The sequence below is a fragment of the Saccoglossus kowalevskii genome, chromosome 6 (genome assembly GCF_978046115.1).
Source record: "Saccoglossus kowalevskii chromosome 6, keSacKowa6.1, whole genome shotgun sequence".
In the NCBI taxonomy this organism is placed as follows: Eukaryota; Metazoa; Hemichordata; class Enteropneusta; family Harrimaniidae; genus Saccoglossus; species Saccoglossus kowalevskii.
Window position 1 is genome coordinate 9,975,262 of NC_140646.1, and position 17,696 is coordinate 9,992,957.

Sequence of the window (17,696 nt, forward strand, 5' to 3'; positions counted from 1 at the left end):
ATACCGTGTCTACTGTACCTATGACCATGATACCATGTCTACTGTACCTATGACCACGATACCATGTCTACTGTACCTATGACCATGATACCGTGTCTACTGTACCTATGACCATTATACCATGTCCACTGTACCTATGACCATGATATCGTGTCCACTGTACCTATGACCATGATATCGTGTCCACTGTACCTATGACCATGATACCATGTCTACTGTACCTATGACCATGATACCGTGTCTACTGTACCTATGACCATGATACCGTGTCTTCTGTACCTATGACCATGATACGGTGTCCACTGTACCTATGACCATGATATAATGTCTACTGTACCTATGACCATGATACCATGTCCACTGTACCTATGACCATTATACCATGTCTACTGTACCTATGACCATTATACCATGTCCACTGTACCTATGACCATGATTCCGTGTCTACTGTACCTATGACCATGATACTGTGTCCACTGTACCTATGACCATGATACCATGTCTACTGTACCTATGACCATGATACAGTGTCTACTGTACCTATGACCATTATACCATGTCTACTGTACCTATGACCATGATACCGTGTCTACTGTACCTATGACCATGACACTGTGTCCACTGTACATGTATCTATGACCATTATACCATGTCTACTGTACCTATGACCATGATACCATGTCTACTGTACGTATGACCATGATACCATGTCTACTGTACGTATGACCATGATACCATGTCTACTGTACCTATGACCATGATATAATGTCTACTGTACCTATGACCATTATAGCATGTCTACTGTACCTATGACCATGATACCGTGTCTACTGTACCTATGACCATGATACCGTGTCTACTGTACCTATGACCATGATACCATGTCTACTGTACCTATGACCACGATACCATGTCTACTGTACCTATGACCATGATACCGTGTCTACTGTACCTATGACCATTATACCATGTCCACTGTACCTATGACCATGATACCGTGTCCACTGTACCTATGACCATGATACCGTGTCCACTGTACCTATGACCATGATACCGTGTCTACTGTACCTATGACCATGATACCGTGTCCACTGTACCTATGACCATGATACCGTGTCTACTGTACCTATGACCATGATACCGTGTCTACTGTACCTATGACCATGATACCATGTCTTCTGTACCTATGACCATGATACGGTGTCCACTGTACCTATGACCATGATATAATGTCTACTGTACCTATGACCATGATACCATGTCTACTGTACCTATGATCATTATACCATGTCTACTGTACCTATGACCATGATACCATGTCTACTGTACCTATGATCATTATATGTCTACTGTACCTATGACCATGATACCATGCATGTCCACTGTACCTATGACCATGATATAATGTCTACTGTACCTATGATCTATATACCATGTCTACTGTACCTATGACCATGATACCATGTCCACTGTACCTATGACCATGATATAATGTCTACTGTACCTATGACCATGATACCGTGTCCACTGTACCTATGACCATGATACCATGTCTACTGTACCTATGACCATGATACCGTGTCCACTGTACCTATGACCATTATACCATGTCTACTGTACCTATGACCATGATACCATGTCTGCTGTACCTATGACCATTATACCATGTCTACTGTACCTATGACCATGATACCGCATCTACTGTACCTATGACCATGATACTGTGTCTACTGTACCTATGACCATGATTCCGTGTCTACTGTACCTATGACCATGATACCATGTCTACTGTACCTATGACCATGATACAGTGTCTACTGTACCTATGACCACGATACCATGTCTACTGTACCTATGACCACGATACCATGTCTCCTGCACCTATGACCACGATACCATGTCTCCTGCACCTATGACCATGATACCATGTCTACTGTACCTATGACCATGACACCGTGTCCACTGTACATGTACCTATGACCATTATACCATGTCTACTGTACCTATGACCATGATACCATGTCTACTGTACGTATGACCATGATACCATGTCTACTGTACCTATGACCATGATATAATGTCTACTGTACCTATGACCATGATACCGTGTCTACTGTACCTATGACCATGATACCGTGTCTACTGTACCTATGACCATGATACCATGTCTACTGTACCTATGACCACGATACCATGTCTACTGTACCTATGACCATGATACCGTGTCTACTGTACCTATGACCATTATACCATGTCCACTGTACCTATGACCATGATACCGTGTCCACTGTACCTATGACCATGATATCGTGTCCACTGTACCTATGACCATGATACCATGTCTACTGTACCTATGACCATGATACCGTGTCTACTGTACCTATGACCATGATACCGTGTCTACTGTACCTATGACCATGATACCATGTCTTCTGTACCTATGACCATGATACGGTGTCCACTGTACCTATGACCATGATATAATGTCTACTGTACCTATGACCATGATACCATGTCCACTGTACCTATGACCATTATACCATGTCTACTGTACCTATGACCATTATACCATGTCCACTGTACCTATGACCATGATATAATGTCTACTGTACCTATGACTATGATACCGTGTCTACTGTACCTACAGTACAGTTCTCGCAAAAGCTTTGGCTTTTGTGGCATCATTGTCGCCTACACATGGCTTCATTGTCGCCTCAGCATTGCATCATTGTGACATCAGCTTCGTGACATTGAAAATTGAAGCTGTGTTCGCCTCGCTTATTCTGTGGCATCATCGTGGCCTCAGCTTCGCAGTCTCATGGCATCAACATGGCATCAGCTTCAACTTATTGTGACATGAGTATGACCTCAATATTTTCACACGGAAAGGCAGTAGAGAAAAACACATGTACAGAAGTTCCATATGTAATTGGTTTGAAATTCAAGGCGGTAAGGGGAATAAAATAATATGACCAAGAGTAAAATGACATTTTAACAAGTCATTGTCAATGACACGTCCCCGTTCCGTTCATATTTGAGTGACATATACATTCAAAGCAGATCATGACCGAAATGCACCTGCATAATGTACAATACATTGTGCTAAATCTGAACAAAATCCATCCATGCATGACTGAGATCCGGTTCTGGAATTGTGAAAATACGTGATTTTGATGCATTTTCGGCCTTAAAATGGCCATCATTCCGCTATTGTTAAGCAGATCATGAAACAAATGCACGTATCTATTTGTGACATGATGAACCATGTGTGTGTGAAGTTTGAACTTGATCAATCCAGACATGTCTTGGATACGGATCCAGAACTGAATTCTTTAACAAAATGGCCGCCAGTCAGCCATTTCGAACTTGATCCGAAAAAAAAAAAGACGTGCATCAAGGTCCTATTATGTTTAATGTATGTTCCAAATTTGAACAAAATCCATCCATGCATAACTGAGATCCAGGTCCGGAATGGTGAAAATGTGCGATTTCAATGCATTTTCGGCCTTAAAGCGGCCGCCATTTGGCTATCGTTAATGAGATCATGAAACAAATGCACATACATATTTGTGACATGATGTACCTAGTGTGTGTGAAGTTTGAACTCGATCAATCCAAGCATGTCTCAGATACGGATCCAGAACTGAATTCTTTAAAACAAAATGGCCGCCAGTCGGCCATTTCGAACCCGATCCAAAAAAAAAATGACGTGCATCAAGGTCCTATTATGTTTAATGTATGTACCAAATTTGAACAAAATCCGTCCATGCATAACTGAGATCCGGGTCCGGAATGGTGAAAATGTGCGATTTTGATGCATTTTCGGCCTTAAAATGGCCGCTATTTGGCTATCATTAATCGGATCATGAAAAAAATGCATGTGCATATGTCCCATATAATGTGTGATGTATGAGTGAAGTTTGAACTTAATCAGTCCATGCATGTTCGAGATACAGGTGATCACGGACGCACGGACGCACACAGGGCAAAACATAAGTCCCCGTTTTCGGACTGCGTCCGAACGAGGACTAAAAAGGTATCTTGTTTAATTATTTAATGTTGCGAGTATTGGGTACCAAAAACTTTGTGAAGTACATTGCAATCTGCAAGGTGACGAGAAAAATCGTTATAAATTTAAATCACACGAGGCAATCGTCGTTCGAATACAACGCAATTTGCTATACGAAATGAAACTGTTCTTGTTATAAAATTACATGTACCTTATTTTCATTCATTTTATTTGCTGGTAAGAGAACAGATTCAGATTCCTCATTTCAGTGGTATTTTTCTGTGTTTCGTTTAGTTTTAGCAGAGTCCGATCCCATGCCCGGACTACTCGTACTAATACATGCAAAACACACGTACGCCGCCTAGTGCGTCGGCGTTGTCGCCGGCCATCTTGATACAAAGTTCCAAAACAAGTGCGTACATTTCTAACTATGATTGTATGGTTGTGGTGGAGTCGGTCTAGTAAAATTTTACATCCAATTTTCAAAATTAAGTCACTATCAGTGACTTAAGCTTGACCTATACATACTTTAAAAGTATTCTCACAAAAAATATTTTCGAATAAAAACGAGCCACATGCCCTGTAAAAAATTGTATAGCACTTGACACGCAGAAATAATTAATTGGGCTTCAGAAAAAAACGTGTCCAGTGGTGCCCAGTCGATGAACAATTTGAAACTCATGATACACACGGAAGTCATTCGATACTGAATATCATCGACCCCAATCTGGTTTACCTTATTTCCCAACTTGCAAAACTGATTTGTATCTCAGCCCAGTTTTTTTCTTTCTTTTTTTGAACCGAGGTCAAATCCCGGCCGTTTGTCAAAATATACCGATATTTTTTGGTGAATAATTGTGAAGCCTGTCACAGCACAAACAAACTATGTGAATCGACGCAGGAGTTTGGATGGTACGACGACCCTTAAATTAGCGTCAAATATGCTTTGTTACAACATCATTGATTGGCTGAGAGTCACCTGATCGGAGCACACAACCTGGGTCACAGAACCATATTTGTCCGTATTATCAACGGGACTTTGCCAGAGAACCACACTCACACTTTCAACCACTTTTAGCGCGGAAGTTGCCAACAAATGTCGTGAATTTTATGGATTCGAATAAAATAAAGCTAGCGATTGGTAAGACTGGTTAATAATATATCCCCGATGCTCTTCGATTTTATTTCAAGGTGAGAAATGGATAATTGAAGTTCCATCGATTTCAAGGCGACTGTTTCACCGCGACAACTCTATGCCGTGTTGTAGTTTCGCGAGGTAAAACAAAAATATAGATATAATAAATAGTACTTGTTTAGTTATTTGGTTTTACAGCTTGCAAATTACGGGACATGATCACCATGAATTACAATAAATAAATGCTGATTGTGTTGAATGATGGACGACGGGATCGTTTGGAGAAACCAACGGGGATCGATATTCCAAACAAATTATTGGGACACGGTCGGTAGACATTTCAAACAAATGAAATTATTAACGAAAGACGAGATTTTTCCAGATATTTACGAACATACTGTCATACTAAATATATGCAAAATTGACAAATACACAAAGAGATATTAGGTTTTATTTTAGCTTTAGAAATATTTTCTTTCACTCAGTCCATGCGTGGGACTTCTATTTAGCTTCATGGTCCTTCAGCTTGTCTTCTCCTTGGGGGAAATAACAATAATTATACAAATCGTAAACTCAACACAGTCAGGAAAAGAAACCCAGACAACCATGTCGTACTTCTGTTGAAATACATTTTGTAGCAGTGTGTCACGTCAGAATAAGTTGATTAAAATAAAATAGTCAATCCCAGCCAAATCTAGGTCAAAGGGTCAGATTGCGTGCATATAAATATAGATAGTTAAAACAAAAAGTATTTCAACTTTTGGCGGTTGTTCAACATCTATGCACGGTTACTAAACTAGTAACTAGAAAATAAAGCGGAAATTCAACAAGCGGTCGCAAAAGCGAGCGATTGAAAAGCGGAAGCGGGCGAGAGGTTAGGCGAAATGTTATCAGTCACATGGTTATGCTGATGTTGAATATAAAGAAATATTTAACATGTTTAGACTTCAATATGTAGGGATATTGCATGTATGTAAATGTGTTGAGATGGGCGTAGTGCGAGTGGTTAGTGCTAGTAGCACTAATCCGAAAAAGTACTAGATCTAGTGGTAAAAATGGCACTAGATCTAGCGCAAAAATGGCACTAGATCTAGTGCTAAAATGTGCACAGTGCGAGTGGCATTGTTATCGCATTGTCAACGACGTCGAATAATAGGAGGGGCATCAACAACTTCATATGCAAACTACAAACAGTATAAAACATCGGCAATATCTGTGAGATATCCATAATAATACTTTCTTTATATAATACCGGATTCTGCTGTAAATTCGCTCATCAGAAAAATCGTCCTGGGGATTTCACGGCTGGTGGGCGCTTATTTGGGGTTCAAAATTTCAAAAAATAATCATCAAATATTTTTGGGGGACTTATTTTCATTGAAGTATCCAACTACGCAGACTTTCAACGCCGTTAGTTGGGCCACCCAAGACGAAAGAAACTATTTCAGAATTAACAATAATTAATAATTCTTGCTGAATTAAAAAGTAGACTGCCTGAAATGTCATTACAGTGTCGCCCAGTGTCATTTTTCAAATACATTTGTTTTTATTTTATTGGTAACGAAAGAATATTTTAAACGAAGTTTCATATAAAAACAAACACAACTGCATTGCGTAGTAGCAAACGATCAGTTGCGTAATCCGATCATGCTGCGTTTGACAATTGTTGATTATTACTCAGTAGTGATTATAATAACGCACAAAAAATAAATTCGTTGAATTGTTATGAAATTCAAATAAAATTCAACTTAGTTTCATCGTAAGCAAATGATTCCGATCGCATATAAACGCTCGATGCTGTATGGTATCCGCCATGTTTCTCTTGCATGAGTTGAGGTCAAATCGCTAATTAACCAATCAAAATGCTGAATGATGCCAACGTGTTCAAATCACCATAGCTCATTTAAATATGTTAATGTTATTGAACGCAACGCGGAGAGATTTACTGATGTTGTAGTACGATCTTTTGGCTTGGATTTTGATAGGGAAATGGCATGATTTTTTTTTTCAAATCTAAAAATAGTTGTTTTCAAAAGATGAACTGAGCATTAGAAGAATAATTTAACATTGTTTACAGTGATAACAGCTCTTTGTCCAAACGAGGCTTACCCATTCACACTAGTCACAATAAACACGCTCTTGAATAAAGCTGTGAAGGGTTAAAATACGCATTTCACAACCGGAAATTCAACAGACGAACTTGTTACTTCACAGATTTTACATGTTTTAATTATTAGCAACTGTAACAAGAACAAGATTTCGAGAGTCTACAGCAAAAAATCCTAAGGACTTCTAACAAATATCATTGCAGAGAAAGTGTCTAGACATATATTATATGGTCACGTTAAAAAATCGGCGAGGTATATCATATTCCGCTAACTGGTTACTTGTGTAAGCAATCGCAAACTATCATCGACATCAAAGATGAGCTAGACAATGTCCATATCAGGATTAACTTGTGTTGAAACAAAAGGAAATAAGCCAGGCTTTATAAATGGTCACTTGAGATGCGTCGTGGACCCTTTAGTACCTCCATGCTCCGAATATTACCGAATGCTTGAGATTAGCGTAATCCATTGTAAAAAGGGGCTAAGAGCTAACGAGACCAATGTTTGTGAACGAATATTGACAAACGATCACAGGGTAAAGCTAAAACAATAGCGTCGTGGCTTTTTCCCGTTAGTACCGCCATGGTACAATGTAACAACAGAATTGCGTGAATCCACTTTTACCATTGGTTGATTATGTCCGCAAAGGTCAATGTCATGACAACCAGACAACGGTTCATTTTCTGTCTAGTTCCCAGCGGTACTGAGCAACATGTCCATTCACAGGTCGCCGTACACACAAATTCCGCGGAGCTTTACAGGGACCTGGGACTTAGACTAGCAGTATACACATTTTTTATTTAGTTCATATATGCCATCATAATTTCATTTACGAAGATCTATTTTCATTGAGTGTGGCGCCGACCAGAAATAAAACGGCACGTCAGCGATTTAAAAAAAAAAATCAACGGGGAATTCCACCATTTACATACAAGTTACAAGTTTACATACGGCGAAGTTGAAAACACAAACTTCCACACAATACCATTTCATACAGTGTATCTATTCACAATTTGTAAAAATTGCGAAGTTCGACCTGCAGTTTCACTGACCATGGAGCTAGTTTCCCGGCCGATCGCGTTGTTTCAAAGGTCTATTAGTTACGATACACGTGGACAATGACATTCATGTACATACTCAGTTTTCCCACTGTAGCACATTTCCAATAAATGAAAGATACAACAACTTTACGTAAATATTAATTTATTTTCAGACAATTACGGGATGTCTCAACGTCGTTGACAACGCGATATCAATGCCACTCGCACTATGTACATTTTAGTACTAGATCTAGTGCCGTTTTAGCACTAGATCTAGTGCCATTTTAGTACTAGATCTAGTGCCATTTTAGCACTAGATCTAGTACTTTTTCGGATTAGCGCTACTAGCACTAACCACTCGCACTATGTCCATTTCAACACATTTACATACCTCGATATTGTTATCAACACACCATTTTAATGAGTATCTGCAGATAACAATTCTGCTTGGACCCCGCCAATGCTGCTTGCAGCTTTAATTATTATCTGTGTTAACCCTTTTCCATGATGTAATGTAGGTAACAGGGAGGGTTGTTTGTATTTGAGGTACCAAGAATTTATCAGCAATGTACAAGACATAAAAATGATGAACATGTACCTCAACGTGTTTGCCATCTGAAGTGTAAATAGCAGTTGCTGTCATCTCATTCTTAGTTAGAGTACCTGTCTTGTCTGAACAAATAACAGTCACACATCCTATGAAAAAACAAAGAATAAAAGATATAAATATAAAGATATTTCTAGCATGCATCCTATTTCCTTTATTACATACAGGTTTCCATAGTAACCAGGCACCTGTATATTATGTGATAAAAAAAATTGCTGTAGACTTGGAAAATTTATGTTGTTACCTTCCAACTGTCATAACAAACTTTACATAAAGGTTCTTAGTAATATTCTAATATTGCAAACAAAACTATTCAATTTATAAATTTTATAAAATCCACACTATACTTACCAAGTGTTTCCACAATTGGTAATTTTTTAACAATAGCATTTCTTTTAGCCATTCTCATGGATCCAAGTGCCAGCGTAACAGTAACCACTATTGGTAAACCTTCAGGAATTGCTGCCACAGCCAAGCTTTAAAAAAAAACATAAACAGAAGTTTGGATATTTTGATGAGATATTTTTAGTTTAATAACAAGAGTATTTATATACAGTCAGGACAAAGCTTCTAAGCTGGCTCTTACCTGGCTTTGCTTTTTTTTTCTTAAAAAAGTTTTTATTTGTTGTAGTTTACCTACTGCAAAACTCACTAAGCTGAGTTTTCAACTGGGGCCCAACTGCATAACTGCCAGGCCTAATGAATCAGTTGGTTGAGGCAATAAAAAATGAGCAAACCTACATAACTAAAATACGGTCACTGACTCGAAATGACCTACGAATGAAACCAATCAGATACTATAGTATACACTCAATCAGTTTGGGAAACCTGCCAAACCCAGGGATTGCACCAAAAAATCATGGGACATATTAGAGAAGGAAAACAATTATCCATGACAATTTTAAACAAGGTTGATTTTAAGTTTATGTAAAAGGAATTCACATAAAATGGTAGCCTGCCTTTTGTTAATGTAAAGCGATCAGTTGTAAAAAGAAGGCAAAAGTTATGTCAGCCAAACACTATGTCAAAATTCTCAGTAAGATGGTCCTAACAAGCAGAAGGAACACTGAAATTCTGACAAGTGACAACATAGTGTTTATTACAATGACAAATATTTAACGACTTTTACTGCATAAAATCTTATGTGCAACGTATAGAATGTCTGTCTGTATGTACCTGACTCCGATGGTGAACATATCCAGTAGTTTCCTTTTTTGCACCCATCCCAATAGCATGATGCATCCAATAATACAGAATGAATAAAAAGACAACTGTTTACCCAATGTACCCATACTTTTCTGCAGAGGTGTCTTAGGAGCCTGAAAAATAGTTAAATAGTGCATGAGATGCATGTGAAAACTATCACACAATATTTTCATCTTTGTATATACTCATATACACACTGTGATGCTGAAAAACACAGACACTCACTTGATTATGTGTAAACAATGTATTTTACCAGCATTGTTTGTCACATGGGACTTGAACTGAACATAACCTTGTGAGATGACTGTAATGCTTACAGAGAAAACATTTCGTCATTGAGATCGCTCTGGATGTTGTAAGATTACCTATTTTGTTTCAAAATACACACATTTACATATTTCTATGTGTAAATATGTCAGAACACAAAAAGAAGCATGATGTCAATTACATGTACTAAGCATGCTTTCTCCTCTTTGTTCTCACCTCTTCACCTTGCATCATTTTAAAAACTTCGCCAAACTGTGAAACCTCCCCTGTTCCTATGACAACACCCTGTGAAAATACAATTATTGTGGTTTGATTTACAGTTTAATAATACACTATATATACCGGTACATGTAAATGCAATAGATGAATAGAGATCACATGTGAAATGTACTATTAACAGATGAAAACAAGTTGGGCACAGACGGCACCAAAGTAACTAGCCAATACTGGAGGAACAGTAATAAAGTGGGCTACAACATGGTTTGTGAAAAAACAATAAAAATAAAGTGAAATTGCTAGTATATTGCAAGGTTTCTCAATTATGACTCAGAATGACATATGACAGATGCCAACTGGAGCAGGATGTGCTCACAAAATTGACCTCACCTCTTGTATAGCTTGAAGCCCAGACATTATTTTTCCACTGATTTGACAATATTTTGTGCATTGGTTGTAATTTTATTAAATATATTCATAAACTCGCATTTCCCACATGCAACTTTCTATTACTTATCTATGTTATTATCACTTCATAGTACAACCGGAGTATTAACACACGTAGTACTTTAAAATATTTAAAAGACTCAGGATCATTGCAAGCAATTTTAATTTGATTATCACTATTCTTGGGGGCAGAGATCCAGGTATTTTCCCCACCTGGCAACCATCATGGTGAAAACAAACGCCGGAAACTCTTAGAAAACTGAACTTTGAAACGGATGTTGACAATTTTCTGAACAGTTTAATAAGATTACCCCTACATGTGCAAAATATATAAATTTGGTTGCTCGGGACTACTTCAAAGTTGAATTTGTTTCCTTAATTGTAGCTGTTTATACTGGCTCTTCAACTGATATTCATCAGCACTGAGCCCATAAAAATACACGGTGCACATCTTAGCAACGTAGTACATTCTGTGATGTAGCTTTCCTCCCTAGGATTAAAATTTTTGAGATGAGAGTGATAAACTTACCTTTCCTCTTCCACACCTTACTAGGGTACCCATATAAGCTATGTTTTTCCTAGTTGTCAGTTTTCCATTTGTTGTCTTGGATAGAGTTTCTACAGTTTTATTACTTGGTTTAGTTTCCCCAGTAAAACTAGACTCGTCTATAGCCAGGCCGACAGCCTGTAATTATAATGCATTCATCTAAATGGTTGGTAGCTCAAACACATGTATGAAGGGCATATACAATAGAAATGACAAATTGACCAATGGTGCTCATACAATGATTTATATTTATATAGCCGTACCAATCTAGAAAACACTACAGTGTAGGCATTCTGCACCAATCTAAAATGCTGTACTAATTCAGATCATATTGAATGGTGGTGAGCTTGGGACAAGATTAAAATAACACTCATATCAGATTATATCATAGTAAACACAACTAGTAAATCATTGGCTAATCTGCAGATTAGACAATTTCTTTTATCCTGTATCCTATATCCTATAAACCGCTTTAATTTTGCACAAAATTTTGTAGCATTGAATATTATTAGGGTTATACAAACCCGTTTGTTTACCTAATCATACCTACCAGAAAGTCCGTAGAAATAATAAATTCCATTTATTACTCGTAGGCTTAACTACAGATTACAGCCCATATCGGAAACTATTAGGGAATATACCCTGTTCACAAAGAACACCTTAGGGTAGCATTTCCTATAGAAACAAGCCATGCATTGCACAGTCCCCGTAAGTTATCAAATTTAAGATATATAGTTTTGTTTATAGTAATATAGCTGGAATATAACCATGTCAGGAATATGATTTTTTTAACATTAAAATGATTGACATTTGTATCTGATCGTCAAAAAAATACTTGAATGTCCATATTGAGAGAAATTGCTCTGGAAGAGCATTCAAAATCAACCATTTTGAATACATACATATTTATATAACATGATGTATAACGAATATATAAAATTTGAATATAATCAGTCTAAGCATTTAAGAGATATGGCTCTAGAAGCCCAATCATTAAAACAAAATGGCCGCCAGTCCGCCATTTTGAATCCAAACTGAAAAATAAAATGACGTGCATCAGGAAACTGTAATGTCTAATGTATGTACCAAGTTTGAACAAAATCCATCCATAAATGCAAGAAATGCTTGATATTTGAGGATTTTTTTAAAGGATAGTCAAACCAATATATCTATCTGTCTATGACATGATGTATAATGAATATTCGAAATTTGAACATAATCAGTCAAAACAAGTCGGAGATATGGGTCTAGAAGCCCATTCATTAAAACAAAATGGCCGCTAGTCGGCCATTTTGAATGTTATCTGAAAAACAAAATTATTTGCATCAAGGTCCCATAATGTCTAATGTTTATATCAAGTTTGAACAAAATCCATTTGTAAACAGCCGAGAAATGCTTGATTTTTATGATTTTTCAGCACAAAAATGGCCGTCATTCGGCCATCTTGAATCAGATCGTAAACAAAATGATGTGCATCAAGGTCCTATAATGTCCAATGTATATACAAGGTTTGAACAAAATCCATCTGTGAACAGCCGAAAAATGCTTGATTTTGATGATTTTTAGCACAAAAATGGCCACTATTCGGCCATCTTGAATCAGATCGTGAAACAAATTAACATGCATATGTATAATATCATGTATGATGTATGTGTGAAATTTGATTGTGATTGGTCCAGGCATTTCTAAGATACAGGTCCGGGCGCACTCACAGACGCATGTACGGACATACGGAGGTCAAAACATAAGTCCCCGTTTTCAGACTGCGTCCGAACGGGGACTAAAAAGGCCTCTCCTAAGAGACCACACATAAGAGGCATGATCCGACATTCTCACAAACGTTTCATCTGCCACAACGGGTCGCCAAGCGGCACTATTGCGTATCCCTGGAAGGTGGTGAGCCGATAGCTTCACTTGGCTCCAGGCACCAAAATAGAATCTCCTCCGCTAGCTTCGACAAGGTGGGGGAACATGTCCCCCCCTCCTTGTTGATGTACGACACTACTGAGCTGTTGTCTGTCCGAAGCAAGACTCTGTGGTGGTGTGCGACTTCCAGAAAATGTTTCGGAGACAGTAGGTCTGCAACTAGGTCCCAATACGAGGGCGGCCACATCCCCTGAACCTGAAGGTTCATCAGATGACCACCCCATCCCTGGAGCGACGCATCTGTAATGAGAGTCAGCGAGGGAGTCGTCGGCTCTAGGGGTACACCCGTTTCCAAGTTCTGTGCGTCCTGCCATCAAAAAAGGGTCGCCGTCGCTTGATCTAACAGTTGAACCCTGAATGTCAAGTTCCGCATGTGGACTCTGTAGTCCAGTAAGCACCTCTGAATTGGAGACCGGAGAGCTGCTAATGGAACCAGACGACGAACTGACGTCATTTTGCCAATAAGCCGCATCAGTTTGCGCATTGACATTGATCTCGTCGACCGGAGTTGGCTGGCGAGCTCTACAAGAGAGCTTCATCGCTCCCGAGAGGGGCGAACGCGCCCTTGCTCCGTGCCGAACTGCATACCCAGAAAAACCAGGCTTTGAGACGGTATTGGGTTGGACTTGGCAATAATATTTAATAAATATTTAATAAAAAGCCCAACTCGTGCAGGAGCGTCTGCGTCAACCGCACATGCTCCACTAAAACCTCCCTGTCTCAGTTGTGTATTAACCAGTCGTCGAGGTATGGGTTCAGATAGACCGACGACCGGAGTAGCAGCTGGGTCACCTGTCTTAGCACTCTGGTGAAGACATACAGTGCCGTGCACAGACCAAAGGGGAGGGCGGTAAACTCGTAGACTTTGCCCTCTAATGGGAATCTGAGATACCGGCTGCATGAGTGGTGAATGGGAATGTGGAGGTAAGCGTCGCTCAAATCCAGCCTGAGTGCACTGACAGAAGCCGGTGTTTCCATCCACAAACCTGTTCAGCCGACTGAGGTCTAGGACTGGACCCCCCCCCCGAACTCTTAGGAACGAGGAAGATGCGGGAATAGAACCCTGATGATACATGAGGATTCCTCACTAGGTGTAACGGCCTTTTCTCCAGAAGGCTTGCTACTTACTGTCGGATTGTCTCCGCCTTGAACCTGTCCCTCGGCAAAAGACCTGAGGGAGGGTGAGGAGTCAGAGGAGGAGGAGACTGAAGAGGAATCTGATACCCAAGTGACACTACTTCGAGCGTCCAGGGATCGGAAACCCTCCTGCGCCAAGCTGGTATGTGCTGCATAAGGCGCGATCCCACGTGAAGGAGCGGACGGGGGTTCGGAGCTAGTGCTTCCCGAACTCCATCCTCCAGAATGGGAGGACAAAGAGGGGGAGACTGTGCCCGGGGAGCCCGGGGAGGGAGACCCGCAGTCATACCACCATCCATGTCCAGGCAGCCGGCAAAATCTTCAAAAAGATTTCGCGACCCCCTGGTCCCCAAAGGTGTCAGAACGCCCACCACCAACGCCACGTTTCTTAGGGTTTTGTTGACGCTTCCCGCTACTCGTCTTCTGCCCCTTCGAAGGAGACCATGAGCGCTTTGATCCTCGTTGGTTGAGGCTCCAAGCGACGGACTTACTACCTGAGCTGCCTTGCGGTTTTGGTCTGACCCGTTGACCAGAAGGACTAGCTACCTTAGCCAACAGAGACGATTGCTTCAATTGGATACGCTGATCTTCCGCAATCGTCAAACCGTTCACTGCATCCACTAACGGAACACCAAATAGCCGGTCACGCCCCCAAGGCCTTCTCCACAGGCGATCAAACTTGTCTCCCACTGGAGTAGGATAGGCGCACAGACCCAGAACTGCCTCACGCTCAGCCGAAACTGCCCCTGCCAAGAGGACAGTATGAACTGCTCGAGGATAGAGTTTTGATGCTAAGCACTCAGAAGATCAGAACTTAGCAAGGAGAGCTGACGCTCTAACGCCAAAGAAACCCATTCTATAAAATGTATGGGTGTAAGTTCCGCCTGTAAAGCCCTATGCACTAGTAGGCTCTGGTGCCGGTCAAATGACCACGCAACGTGGCCTTCCCAATCCGCACTACCCACCTTAACAAAAGTATGGGTACCTGGATCAGGACGGTGAACCCGTGGAGAAGGCTGTGGTACTGCGAGAGTGTCCCACTCCGAGGACCCATCGACGGTTCGCGTAGCCCCAATGAGGTATCGATTGACCGAACGGTTCAGGTTCAGGTTTGTCCTTTTCCCCCCAAGGGTACCAATCGCCCCCCTCCATTGCCCTCTCCATAGCCTGGGTCACACGAGGTGCCCAGGGGAGTTGGCCGGCGGATGTAGTCTCCACGCCGGCAATGGGAGAAGAGTGTCGATAAAAACGGGTCCGGGGGGGGGGGGGGATTACCACCGGCCCTGTGCGAAACAAGAGTCTTGCGGCCGTCACTGCACGGTTCACAAGCTGCGACCTTAACTGCTTATTAGTAAGGGACAGCTGGGCTCCGGTTGGTCGGGTATCCTGTGACTGCGCCGCCAAAGTGGGGACGAGAAACGACAAAGCACTCGCCACCTCCTGTCGGGGAAGTGGTCGCTGTCCCCCATAAGAGGGTTGGGTACCACCCTGTACAGGGGTACCAACACTGGAGTCCCCTCCCCTCGCAGAGTCATAAGAGGGGACATGGCTTGGAAAGATGCAGGAAACAATGCCTGGTCAGCCCGAGCCTGAGGGGGGTGTGGGGAAAGCCTGAGGGGTGTGTGGGGAATACGGAAGAGGATGCGTGAGGCGATTCATTCCGAGGAGAGGGCCCCCTTCTATAAAAGAAGTGGACGCTCCCCCTCCCATTGATGTGAATTGTCCCCCACTGACCCTCTAAAGGAGAGATCACTTGGAGAAAGGGACACACCTGACCCTAGCCCTGGTGGTGGAAGTACAGGCAATATCTCAGCCGAGCAGGGAGTCAGATAAGTGAGAACTCTCCTAAAATCTTGGTAGTCGAACGGAGGCGAGCCTCGTGGTGACTACCAAGCGTAGGGAAAGATTTCTCACTCATAGAATCAGACATACCAGCGCTAGCGGCAGTAAGATTTGTTTCCCTTCTTTATGCGACCTCTACCAGCTTTAGATCGCTTGCCTTCAGCCTTCCAACCCGCTTCACAAATGAGCCACATTTTATGGTCCCATAAATCGCAAATCCCCTCTAAGCAGACCCCGGAGTCCCTGACACAATTAAGGCAACTGTGACAACACATATGGGGATCCCACTCAGGCATAAGCGTATAGCAGGAAGATCATGTCCTACGTCCTGTCTGAGGCGAGATGTTCATCTTCTTTTTTTGTGACTTAGGCATATTAGCATCTGCAGAAATTACGAAAGTAAGATCAGGACAAGACATGAAATGTCACAGTCCTCGTTATTTGATTATAAAGTTGTACAAGGAACATCTGCAAACAGGTGAATAAATATGTACTCTTTGTGGTTACAACTCATCATAAAGTGATTTCCCATAATCTAGTTTTGTACTGACAACTAAAAACTTCCACTGATCCATGTTTAGAATTTCAGAGTACACAAGTGCAACAAAACTATTTGTCATACATGTATACTTGCTCAAGAAACTGCATTCATAAATCTGAGTGAACCTTGATGTACATGACTTTGTTAATCAGGTCTTAGTATATTACCAAGACCTGGGTTTGTTTCAACATCACCACTGGGCATCAGAATCATTCTCATGTTGTCAAATACAATTTGTTATTAACACAGTAAGGTTTATTATTTAAAATGTATTCATTGTACATAGAACAACATCTGTTAATTTAAACAATTGTAAAAGCTATGTTTTCAGAGCAAATACATGTAATAATTAAGAAAGCCAGTTATAAAGGTTGGTCTGCTCATTCCCTTGAATGGAGAAGAAACAAATAATTGTTTGAAGTCTTTTTTAGTGCAGTGATATTATTGCATTTCAATCATTATTAATGGGTATAAAATACTGTAAACCATTTTATTTTCACTTCTAGATATATTCAAGATTTTGTAAAATTTGTGTACAACATTTCAATAAAGTCCCTGACACTCCATGTTGCAGGAACCCAGAAAAAATTGCCTTGCGAAATTGAAGCAGTTCACAGCACCACTGTGAATAAAAAAAAAAAGGTTAAAATGAGTATTGTCAAAGATAT

At 40.6% G+C, this 17,696-nt stretch overlaps 1 protein-coding gene across 1 annotated transcript in view; it reads right to left on the reverse strand.

Annotated features, from left to right (window-relative positions):
- Positions 1-17,696, reverse strand: part of LOC102801296 (calcium-transporting ATPase type 2C member 1-like) — a 181,750-nt gene that overhangs the window by 114,095 nt on the left and 49,959 nt on the right. Inside the window, exons 7-11 of the mRNA XM_085500018.1 lie at positions 11,565-11,720; positions 10,589-10,657; positions 10,076-10,218; positions 9,251-9,375; positions 8,891-8,988 (exon numbers count right to left, since the gene is read on the reverse strand). Of these exons, the coding sequence (XP_085356144.1) occupies positions 8,891-8,988; positions 9,251-9,375; positions 10,076-10,218; positions 10,589-10,657; positions 11,565-11,720 (591 nt within the window). The remainder of the gene's footprint in view (positions 1-8,890; positions 8,989-9,250; positions 9,376-10,075; positions 10,219-10,588; positions 10,658-11,564; positions 11,721-17,696) is intronic.